Consider the following 12,625-nt stretch of genomic DNA (forward strand, 5'->3'; position numbering starts at 1 on the left):
CTTGCTTGCTTGTTTGTTTTGTTTGTTTTAGGACTCTAAAATAATGGCTGTAGCATCTTCATACATTTATTTTACTTTAATTAAATGTGTATTAATTTTAACAGTATTTATTTACACACTGCCTGGACCAGGTTTATTGATCTAACTTTATATTGAAGTTAGTTTTATTCCCTTTTTCCAAAGCACAGTTCAATTAGAATCCAACTCCATTAGATCTTGGCAAAGCCAGTGATTGATTAAGCTCCAGAGAGCAATATATAGCAACACTGCGGCAACAAATTTATTGAAGACAGTACAGATGCATTTGAATAAATACAGTGAAGCTGTTCACAATGTACATACAAACAAGATGGAGAACTCAAGAGCACAGGTGACAGAGGAAATAAGAAAGGGATAAGACAAGCACTCTGGATGGACACTTTCTTATATTCAGATAACTGGCCAAAACGTCACATCATAAAATGCCATAGTGTTACCATCATAGTGTATATGACCCCCCCCCCCCCCCCATTTTTCTTTTCAGTCCTAAAATGACCTTTTTTTTGAGGTCACTATCCAGGTTATGGTTAGGGTGCATTCAGCACTACAATTATGTGAATAAACTGTAATTTCATAAATTACAGTGGCTGGAAAAATATTTTTTGCTGTGCTGTGCGTCATCAGATTAAAAGGACCTAGAAATGCTCCTATTACTTTGTCTGCATATGAAATAGACAAATCACATCTGCCTGCTTTTGTGTATAAATGAAATAGAGAAATCATGTCTGCCTGCATTGTATGTGCCTCTATTCTATGTGTACAGAGTGAACTGATACTTCCCTATGTTTATTTGCACTGATTGGACAGCATTTACAGGAGATTATGTTTCATACAACTTGCTCTGTATATATCAGGTAAGGTAAATGAGAGCAAGCAGATCACATGGCTGATGATATAGAATGAAACATTAATGAAAGTCAAGGATTCAAGTTTGGTTTATTTGTCACATATATAGTCATACACAGTATAACTCGCAGTGAAATGGATTCATGCTTGGTTTTAAGTATACAGTCTTTGAGTACATTATGATCAATCTGTGCTTCTATCTCTACATTTATACATTACATTTATTTTAAAAAAGCAGACATGAACTTTTGTATGTATATAAAATCCTGTCTCATCCTTAGAGTGGGTGGTCATATCTTTCCTCTTCATCTTTGTCATTTACTATCACAATGTTGGGTTGGTTCACCACTAGTTGTTTATCTGTCTAGATTTGGAGGTCCTATGGGGTCTTAGCCTTATTACTCTCTACTAGGTGACAGACACATTGTAGACAACTTTGTTTGCAATGTTAATGAGTACATTAGGGTTTACATTTTTTTTTTTTTACACAAGTTTTGTAAAACCATTTCTTGAGTGTTAATTTATAATTGGGTGACTGTCCTATCATACTACAATAAATTATTCAATAATCTGCAGAAAGAGCAATAAGCAGAATGTTTTTCATGTTTAGCTTGTCAGTCATATATTATTGGCTTGCAGGTCATATGACAAATCAATACTTGTCATAACATGAATCTGGACAAGCTTTGTTCTCCATGCTGCTGTAAAAACCATTTTTTAGCCTACAATTTTCTGTAAAACTGTCACTGCAAAATTCTGTCTGTGTGTGTGTGTATATATATATATATATATATATATATACACACACACACACACACACACACACACACACACACACACACACACACACGCACACGCACACACACACACAAAAAAAAAAACATGTATAAAAAATGGTGAGATGGAATAGCTCTTGTTTCTTGTTCAACCCGTTATTCTTTCTTTGAGTGCCCCCTAGAGGTTACTCTCTGTACATACTGATTTCCCATGACAGGTCGTTAGGCAGCTTATGTAAGATACAATGTTCCACATTTTCTCACAAGGGAGCCTTTATACAGTAAGCCCAAATCAGAATCTTCTGGTAATTAACATTATAATAACATGATCAACCAACCAATAGAAAACCAATGCCATAAAAACAGTCTTAATATTAGAACGGCAACAATGTAACTGTGCGATGCTAGGCACCCCTATAAACATACAGGTTACAGTGTTGAGATACTTTTGTGCTTTCAGATCAGAATAAGAAGGCATACACAGTTAAAATTTAATAAGATGCTTGCCTGATAGTTGTTAATACCATTTCCCAGTCTCAAATTTCCTGTTTTACAACCTACCAAGATTCTAATCAAAGAGACAATAAAGTAGGTTGGCGTCAGCACCAGCTGACTGTTTGCCCTGTATCAAATGACAATGTAACTGTTTGCTCTAGAAAAGGCCAGCAGTGAATGAATGAACCTGATGCTTTTTATGGAACCCACCTGTATGGCCATATTTGTGATGGGAAATAATTATCTCTGACATAAAAGGCTTTCAGAATACAGTGGTGCTACCAGACATGATCTGTCCTCATTTCAGTGTATTATTTTTAACACTTAATGAAGCCATTTTCTAGAACAAGAATACTTTGATTCTTAAAAGACAACATATAAAAGAGCAAATGCATGCATACCTGTTCCAAAAGCTTTATTTGTAGAGACCAAAAGCACATCTCAGGTTACAGCATCTGAAAGCTATTATCTAATTTCTGTGAGCATTAGGTAGTTTTCATACAACCTGCCTTTAACCACACTCTTAAAAGCCACTACACTTTACTCTAAATAGTCAGCTCCTTTGACCTCTCAACCATAATGCATTTTCAAGCTAACCTCTGGCCATTTTTGCTCAGATGAGCTTCAGTTAGCTCACACAATTACCTTACCTGACTAAATCAATTAGTGCTGCATTAGCTCAAGCTAAATGCAGTCTGCACCTGCTGCCGCCCCTGGGCTGAAATGGAGCACATCCAGTTAAATAGATGATAGATGGATGGATGGGCCAGGAAAGATTGTTGGGTTAGTGCACACAATGTTCTCAAGCAGATGGTTCTGTTTTATCATTGCAGGAAGATGACTATCACAAAAGTAAGCAAATCAGCTGTGGTGACTTTTCTACATGCACAATTCTACGACTTTTCCTCATTACTACTTCTCACATACAATTGTATGTTTTTTCCCTTCCTTTCTTTTCTTCTAAGCTGTGAATATAACATTGTATTGTTCTTTGCTGGATTCATTTGAGAGTCCATTCGAAAAGAGAAAAACTAAAAGTGCCAGTGGTCGGTATTACTCATGGCTGATCCATAGCAGCGATGGTCCCTGATGCTTCATCTACAGGTTTTAGAAGTAGGTCATGTTGGTGGCCCACCAGAGGAGAACGAACGCTAAGGTGAACATGGTAGTGTGGAGGCCTGTAGACACAGGCATCCCAGGCTGAGAACCAGCCTTGACAGCCTTAGGTTTAGTATAGATGTAAGGGTGGTCCTGAGTGTAGTCCGTGGAAGCAGAAACAGAGGGGGTAGCATTCAATATGAGTCCTAAATTCTATGTAATAGCAATAAACAGCAGTAGTATTAAGAACAGTAATGGGTCTTACCACAGGAGGACAGATGAGCTGAATTGGGTTTGAAAAGCTTTCCACAATACATTTCTCCCCTTCAGGTTGAAACTGCATGCATGACAAAGGGAATTATCATTTTGCATGGAATTTAAGATTAAATTTTAGATTATTATAAATAAGGTTTTACATTATTTCTAGGATTTAAAAGATCTGAAATGTGTGTCTAAATGCTTACACACACAAAATTTGAATTATAAATCCTACTAATGGAAATGTAAATCTTCAGCTCTGCACCCTAAATAAGCACAGATTGCAGCTCAAGGACCTAATGTCCAGTGGATATAAAAGGGATTTTGCCAAGTACACCAAGTAATCTTGTTAAAAATATTCCCTTAAAATAGTGGAGCGAGTGTGAGTCAACATTAATCCCACCATGTTGTTCCAGAGGCCCTTGGCCAGCTCCTCATGTCCTTTCATGGTGAAGTGAAAACAGTCAGGGGTGAAGAAGCTCAAGTCAATCTTTCCATTCTTACAAGGAGAAGAACAGGGTGTAAGAAAATATTAACCTCCTGCCTCCAACCACACACACACACACACACACACACACACACACACACACGTGTACACACACAGTACCTTCTGTTCTTTATCAACATCTGAATTTTCAATGGACTTTTATTATTGCATTACATGGAGCTATCAGCACACAGGGCATCTCTTACCGAAAGCCGCGGAGGATCTGTATGTTTTAGAAATGGCTGAAGAACTACAGCGAAGTCGCTCTTAAAGAAACGGTCAGTGTTGAGAAGCTGTTCCAGAGCACTCTGAGACAACAGATAGAACTCAGTTTGGCCTGTTGTCAGCACTACTATCAGTTTATAGGATGCAGGTTTAGAGGGTAAACTCTCCAGCTTTATTAGAAACATCTGCCATGGGCCTACATTCATGGGACACTTTATTAAGGACACTTATATTACAGGTGTATTGTATGATTATACTGTAATTAGCCTGTTGACATGTGCATAATAACATAAGACACCCTTTATCTTATTCATCATTGGTCAGTTCCTGATCACAGGATCATTGCTGGTCAGATGTTATTTGAGCGGCAGACCATTCTCAGGGCATTAACTCTGCACTGGGTTGTGGGTGTGGCCCTGGTAAAGGTTTAGCAGGTAGAGAGCATTGTTGCTTGGGCTTGTACATGTGTCACTATGACTGCTCAGATGACAATGACCCTGTGATCAGAAACTATTGAAGATTATTAACAAGACCTGGGAGATGTCACATAAATTGTACATAGCATCAGATGGGCATAGCATGATCAAATAACCAATTCATAAATTAATCAATTAATCAATTATTAAAATATGACAGATTAGACTTAACGTTTGTGCAAAAGCAGACAACACTATAGGCCCCACCAAACAATCTGGTGACAGTCCATTCTCTGATACAGGACATGCATACCTGGAATTGTAGGTTGACCTCTATCAGCTCCTTAAGATCAGCAGAACCTGAGGCTGGCTTCACCAGACAGGAGCAGAAGGATCTGGGATGATTGGAAAACAGAAGTGCCAGAGAATAAGAGGCAGTAACAGTTTGGAGCATCACAAAATGAATAGATGAACTGAAGGTTAAACATCTACCAGAGACTAAAATCTCAGTCATTAATTAGATTAACCTTCAATATGCAGCATTAACAGCCTTATGTTGGTAGAGCTATAGGGCAGATAAAATGTTACCATTCAATCAAGGCTTTAATTTCAAGATGATGTAGCTCAACATTAAAGCACAGTTTTGTGTAATATGGTTTTGAATGTGTACTGTATAAGAAAAATGATAGATTAACTGGAAAAGTAGTTCAAAAAGTAATTGAGTGATCTAATATTCTTCTGTTGTTGGGCAAATACTTTTAATATCCAGTTTGTATTGTTAATATTTTTTTCACTTTCCAAACTACTAAGAGGCATCCAGTTCTGAGGAGCAGAGAAGCATAGAGTAGGCCTACCTCTGGAGCAGACAACCTAGGGTGGGCTTCTGTACCTCCCGCAGGCCCTCCATTGCTAATATCTGGACTACATTAACTATCATTCGGGGCACCTGCTCAAAAACAAAAGGAAGTCATGCAGCTTATGCAAGGAAAACACAAACGTCTGTGAAACATAACTCTCAGATGGCTTTCATTCTTTTTTGTCAGTAAAATTGATGGTCAATAAACATCTCCTTAAAGTGTCTATGATCCTGATCGTGATTGTTAATAGCATCATCTACACGATATGACTATATGGCTTAATTTTTCTATCTTGCCTCTCTAGAGACCCTTTAAATACTCTATTACCTCATTCATCAGCATCTCCAAGGACATGGACATGTAGTGTATGAAGTTCTCCACTGAAAAAAGGGTCTGTGTATGCAATGAGAAGAAAACAAATTAAGTATTCCCTTCTTCTATAAGAACATGGCATATGTCTGGATTTGTAAGGGTACTGTGCTATTTGTAAGAGCTGATGTATAATGTCTGTGGATACCCCATTTTGTGAAATATGTTCAGGTATATTAGTCCTACTAGTCCTAAGAACAACAAAGCCTCCCCTGTCATACAGATGACCATGATTTACATTGTCTCATCACCTGAAGATTTTATTCATAAGCATCTCTTTCATATGCTGAAGAGTACAAAAAGTAAATGTCTACATAGTGCCACACAATTTATAAGTTCTGTAAAATACACAACAATGTATTTCATGCCATTTTCAAATTATACTTTTACGTGGTGTACCATGAACACAATACCTTATCTTTGCAGTAATCACAGATGTCATTCATGCCAATGAGAATAGTGAGCAGTTTCCAGTCCTCATCAAAGTTAACATCCTGTAGATAGAGATTAAGAGAATTTTTTTTTTAAACCATAGATTTTTATTTGCTTCCGGTTCAGATAAGAAATGTACCAATCTCACCTTCAGCACTCTAATTAAGTAGGCACTGTAAAGCTAGACATAGTAATATATTAGTAAGGACAGTCCATAGCCTGGAAGCACTATGGGCAATACATGAATTACATTTTGGTTCTCACCTCATTTATTTTCAGGGTGTCAATCAGATGTCGAGTTTGTTCAGGTAGATTACTTGGAAGGAAAAACAACACATAGTTAACACTTATGAATCATAAAATAATTGTATTATATAGTTTAAGGGTGCCCAACTGTAGTCCTGTAGAGTTAGAGCCCTAATCCCTAAAACCTGATTTAATGCAGGCATAGAACTGTGTAGCATTTTAATAACTCAGTCAGGTGCACTGGAATAAACTTTTCCAGGACATGAGTTCCCAGGACTGGACTTGGTCACCCCCGATTTAGTGGTTATGTAATACAGAAAATGTAGAAAACATGTACACACGTCACACATCCAGGTGCACTTCCTTTAACACTTGGATCTCTAATAAGCAACACGTATGGTTGTTTTCTAAATACACACTATATACACACTATTACTGCTACTGTTTTTTAAATAATTTTTTTTTCTTCATTTTCCCCCAATCCTCAGCATTTTTATGGCTCTCTCTCTCTTTCTGTACCACAGCACACAGACCTTTGATGTGGGTATAGCCTGTTAGTGCATATTCACCACAAGAACATTAATCAAACAACTCTGCTAATACAACCACTTACACATTCCTTTAGCTTTCATTCTATATGTGTTCTCAAAAAACCCCATCCATGGACATCTTCAATCTGAATATCAACTCAGATATGTTTACACTGCCGTCACCACTTATACAAGACATTTGGGGGAGTTTATTATGAAGAATGGATTAGTGATACGTACAAGGTGTTGTGCCCAGTAATGGCGAGGTTAAAGCCAGTCTCATTAACTGGAGCTGGAGTTCCATGGACAGTCTTGCATGGAGCAGGGCCCACAACACTGGGATTGAAGAGCCTGAGGAGATCTGCAACACCCAGAATAGCACAATCAAGATCTATGTATATAAAAAGTCCTAAGAACAACAAAATACTCTGTAGTACACAGTTATGTCCATTGTACCATGTTTTAAAATTGCAGTGGAAGTGGGATAATTCTTAATGTTTATATGCTGAATAACAGTAAATGGTACTTACTTGCAAGTGTTATAACATCTTGAAAAGTCCCATGGCCACCAATGCTACAAGAAATATTCTATAGTGATTTAAGTGTCATTAGGAAAAAAATAATTCACTAGGGTAGCTAAGCATTAGGTTCTACATTCATATGAGGAGCAAACTTATAAATAAATCAATGAGAATAAATACACAAATAAATAAACACACCCATTGCTGAAATACACAAATAAATAAGCATTAATTAGGAAATAAATAGGAGACATTATTAATAGTAAAAAGATTTTAAATGGAAAATATTCCATAGTAAGTTAAAAATAAAAAAAATGTTTCAAAATATTTTGGGATAAGAATTCTAAAATTCTTTCTTGTGATACCTTATTAAATTCCTTTCTTAAAAGACCTTACTGAGTAATAGCATTATCTGATGATATTAAAAGTAAGACACTTGAAACAAAAAATTGCTTCCAAATCAGAATTCTTCATGACTGACAAAAATGGTGCCTCTTTATACTTGAATGGCCTATATAACATTATGTATAGGTCTGATCCCAGCAACCTTTAAAAGAAAACCTCAGCCTTCTGCTGATAGCAGATTGATATTTTCATATTCTCTCACATTTCACTTGCAACTTGCTTAAAAATAAGAGTTAATGAGGCTGAGGTCTGATGGTGGAATAAGGCACTCGCTAGTTCTTATTCTAGGGGCCTTTTTAACAGCCATGTCTGCCTGTTCATTACCAGAGTGTCTACAATGGCGCTGCAAAAAAAAAGAATATCGTAGTTCTGCTTCAATAAGAAAAAATGCACTTTAGGTAAAGCGTAATTATGGGTTGATCTATATTCAAGACTTCACAAATCACAAGTCCATTGTTGTGCATTTTCAGTGAATTCCAAGGCTAAAAGCAAAGCACAAGCCTCAGCTGTAAGGCAGGAACTTTGTCCTGGAATGCAGATGCCATTGGGCTGGTGCCCAATCACTAGTGCAGCAGACCCACAACTGTACATTTCATATCTATCTGTGTATATAGGTGTATAAATAGGATATCTGCTTATATCTTGTATCTGCTTAAGCTCATTCTTAGATATAAATAGGAGTTATAGCCTTCATCAGAATTATAAACAATATACAAATAAATGCAAAGACACACACACACACACACACACACACACACACACAATATTATATATATATATATATATATATATATATATATATATATATATATATATATATATATATATATATATATATATATGCTTAAAGTATACAACAGAAGTGAGTATACCCTTGTGCAATATCACTTAAATGTCAAATGAATCAAAATTGGATCACTGTACAATAACTGCATTACAAATTGAACAGTAGGGTATTTGTTCTCATATAAGAAAAATGAACATTTTATATGTATTATATTAAAAATACCCCACAGTATGAATTCAATACAACAAAGGTCAGTACACCTTTCATTACTGAGATTTTACATATTTTATTTTTCATTTCTTCATTGTTGATGACAGACTCAATCCTCCTCAGCATGTGTTGTACACATTTCTGGAGAGATGTTCTGCCATTCTTCAGGCACCATTTTTTCTGCTTCTCTTTGGTGGAGGGGCTGTGTTGCTCTATCATTAATTTTAAAATACTGCAATGGTGTTCGAATTTACATCAGGTGGAATATTTGAGCAAGTGATAGTTTTCACTTTTTTCTTCTTTAGAAGCTCTTTTGTGTGATTTTGGCAGTGATTTTAGGATTATGATGATGTTGGAATATTTCTCTTCTGCCAAGCATCTGGTGACTTGAAGTCATCTGGTCAGCAAGTATTTTGTATATCCACAGGTATTAATGGTACCATCTATAAATGTCATTCTATAAGTCATGAGAACTCAATAATGCTGTTTTGAGTTCCATTTTTGGGCTTATAGGTTGTTAAATTCACCTAACAACTTTTTTACTCATGCAGCCCCGTCTCTTCACACTCCACCCTTGTGGCCATGTTTATGCCAGACACACTGGACTGAGCCAAGCAAATTTATCTTGGTCTCATCTGACCAACAATGTAGTCCTAATATTCATCAGGGTTCTCACTATGTTCATTTTTCATACAAAGTTGAATCTCGCAGTTTTTTTGCTGTAAACTTATTCTTAGTTTACAGCATTTTTTTTCACACCTGCCTAAAACATTTGCACAGTACTGTAAATATAGATATTAAAACCACTGAGAGGTCAAGTGTGTAACATTGATTATATCATTAAATTGGCAGTTGCCAAGGGGTGGGATACATTAGGCAGTAAGTGAACAGTCTTGGAGTTGATGTCTTGGAAAAATGGGCAAGCATATAGAGCTGACCGACTTTGTCAAGGACATAATTGTGATAGCTGTACAACTGGGTCAAACCATATGCAAATCTGCAGGTCTTGTGCAGTTCAGCCAGAGTGCCAGTGTTGACCACTGATCACTGCTGAAAGCATCTACCATGAGCATGTGAGCATCAGAACTAGATCATGGAGCAATGTAATAAGGTGGCCTGGTCTGATGAATCATGTTTTCATTTACAACATCTGAATGGCAGGATGTGTGTGCATCTCTTACCTGGGGTAAGAGACCATGCATGGAAAGAAGGCAATCCAGTAGAGGGAGTGTGATGCTCTGGGCAATTATTTATTTTGAAACCTCAGGTCCTGTCATTCATGTGAATGTTACATTGACATGTACCACATACCTAAGTATTGTGGCAGGCCAAGCACACCCCTTCATTGCAATGGGATTTCTTAATGACAGTGGCCTCTTTCAGGGTAATCCACCTGCCACACTGCAAAAATTGTTTACGAATGTTTTGATGAACTTGACAAGATTTCATGGTGATGACATGGTCTCCATATTTCCCAGATCTCAATCCAATCGAGCATTTGTGGATTGTGCTGGAAAAACAGGTCCAAATCATGGATGCATCACCTGGCAATTTTAAGGACATACCGCTAATGTATTCGTGCCAGATACTACAGGACACCTTCAGAGGTCTTATGCCTCAACAGCTCAGAGCTGTTTTGGACCTATTAGGCAGGTGCTTTTGGCTGATCGGTATATAATATATTTTTAAAGTATGTTGTAATAAAAGATGTTGAAGCATTAAAATGGCAACAAAGTACAAAAGGTTTCTAGAAAATCAGTATGTTTTCAACATAGCCTGTTCATCAGCTGTGCCAGGAAAGAGTTTCTGAGAGTTTCACCTCTTAGAACTTCAGTGGCAGTTTTCTTGAACAGCTGGTGAAGGACCTCTGTCTAAAATTACCTGTACTTCATTGAAAATTTTACTACCACAACACACACACACACATTTATATATATATATATATATATATATATATATATATATATATAATGTGTGTGTGTGTTTTGTGCAATAACATTTTCTGTGTACCTTACGAAACACACACAAACATATATATATTTAGCAAAGCAGAAATAAATATATATATAGTTACCTCCATGAGACATGACGAAATTCAATAGGTATACCAAGTACAGTGGTTGCATTTGCTCCAATAGCAGTCTACAGTGATACAATAGGTAACATTGTAATGGTCAAGCTTTATTTACTGTTTGGTATGTATGATGAAGCTGTCTACATATCTGTTTGATGAAGTACTGCATTTTGGTAATAAATTAACAATGTCAAATTAATTCAATGTGAGACAACCGAAACATGAAAAGGAGAGCAGTCACACTCACCGTCAATGAATCCCCAAGAGCAGCAATGACTTTAATGTCTGCTGCCTTAACCAGTTCAACTATAAAACAAGGACATTAAGTGATTACACAAGCAGAGCATTTGTAGCAGGAGTATAAAGTCTCATTAGGTGAATTTAACACTTATAATAAGAGCATAATTGAAGAGTAGCTACCTAGCACAGCTACCTAACACTAATCTGGTCAATTTTTAAATACCACCTACATACCTGAGGTGGGTATGGAGGAAGAAGGGCTCATGTCTGAACACCAGAAAGGTGGATGTTTAAAGCTAACTGGCCTGGTTTTCTCAGGATATACCTGTAAAAGGTAATACAAGTATTTAAGAACACCATAATGTACAAATGTAAATATGTATTTATTTGAAAAGGACCTAGTGTCTCAATTCTAGCAAGTGAAACTACAAGGTACTGCAAAAGCCTTACAAATGAAATTATTAAATGCATGTTTATTTCAATCAGTGGTGTAAAAAGTACTGTAAAATCTTAATCAAGCAGAAGAACTGTTACTTCTGACAAAATGTACTCTGAGTAAAGTAAAATACCTTTCCTAAAATGGGCATGATAATTCAACAATCAAAAGGAGAGGAAATTAAACAGATGTGCAAATGGGAAAAATATCCCCATTGAAAGTAGTGCTATTAAATTCAAAACAACTAAATTAAAAGAACTCCAGTGTGACGCTGCTTTTAAAATCTCAATTATTGAAAACTTACACTAACAAGAAAATCTGTATTTTATTATTTTATACCTTTGATTTTAATCTATCAAAACTTAAAACGATTAAAACACTTCAGGGAGTTAGTCTTTACACATTGAATGAATCATAGCAATACACAAAGAAAAACAAATAATTGACACAAACAACAACTTGACTGAACCTTTCTGAGGGCTTCTTCACTGTAGTAGCTAAGTCCTTCCTCATATTCCCATCTCCATTCGTCCCCTTGGGGAAAAACAAAACAAAACAAAACAAGATACCCTTGTCCCTTAGTCATGTCTTAAACTGTTAGAAAGGCTAAACCTGATAGGGCCCCACTGAGCAGCAATAGAACTAAACAAGGACTAAAACACAAACTTCAGCTTTCAGCCGTCTCATCCCAACTCAATCACTGGTGTGTTAGACAGCACGTGTGGGCACTAGGAGCAGTGGCCGATGTCTGACAAGCTCTGGTCACTTCCAGCACTTACCTTTGACAGGACACGAGGCTAACAGGCAAGTTGCCATGGTTATCAAATGCCACTTCATGGTGGATGGTTTCCAAGCGGGATTTATAATGGCTGTGTACA

The 12,625-nt window shown here is 36.7% G+C and overlaps 1 protein-coding gene across 2 annotated transcripts; it reads right to left on the minus strand.

Annotated features, from left to right (window-relative positions):
- Positions 1-2,559: 2,559 nt before the first annotated feature.
- Positions 2,560-12,583, minus strand: si:dkey-177p2.18 (phospholipase B1, membrane-associated). 2 transcript variants are annotated; one of them, XM_026999032.2, is made up of 16 exons: positions 12,527-12,583; positions 12,217-12,281; positions 11,546-11,636; positions 11,319-11,377; positions 11,072-11,139; positions 7,605-7,648; positions 7,315-7,435; positions 6,563-6,614; positions 6,280-6,360; positions 5,825-5,890; positions 5,495-5,586; positions 4,954-5,035; positions 4,206-4,307; positions 3,916-4,011; positions 3,520-3,591; positions 2,560-3,407 (listed from the first exon to the last, which is right to left on the minus strand). In XM_026999032.2, the coding sequence occupies exons 1-16, from the start codon at positions 12,561-12,563 to the stop codon at positions 3,264-3,266; spliced, it is 1,272 nt and encodes a 423-aa protein (XP_026854833.2). In that variant the 5' UTR covers positions 12,564-12,583; the 3' UTR covers positions 2,560-3,263. The 2 variants fall into 2 exon arrangements, with proteins under 2 accessions (XP_026854833.2, XP_026854832.2); XM_026999031.2 differs by lacking the exon at positions 12,527-12,583 and having other exon boundaries at positions 12,217-12,442.
- Between the last annotated feature and the right edge of the window lie 42 nt (positions 12,584-12,625).

This window comes from Electrophorus electricus, chromosome 3 (assembly GCF_013358815.1).
Source record: "Electrophorus electricus isolate fEleEle1 chromosome 3, fEleEle1.pri, whole genome shotgun sequence".
Taxonomy (NCBI): domain Eukaryota; kingdom Metazoa; phylum Chordata; class Actinopteri; order Gymnotiformes; family Gymnotidae; genus Electrophorus; species Electrophorus electricus.

Excerpts from the sequence above, each read along its gene's own strand:
- si:dkey-177p2.18 (XM_026999031.2), bottom strand. The coding sequence starts at position 12,333 with ATGACTAAGGGACAAGGGTATCTTGTTTTGTTTTGTTTTGTTTTTCCC. Across the intron at positions 11,378-11,545 it reads TTCCTCCATACCCACCTCAG|TTGAACTGGTTAAGGCAGCA; the intron begins GTATGTAGGTGG and ends CTTGTTTTATAG. Across the intron at positions 5,036-5,494 it reads CTAGGTTGTCTGCTCCAGAG|ATCCTTCTGCTCCTGTCTGG; the intron begins GTAGGCCTACTC and ends CAATCATCCCAG.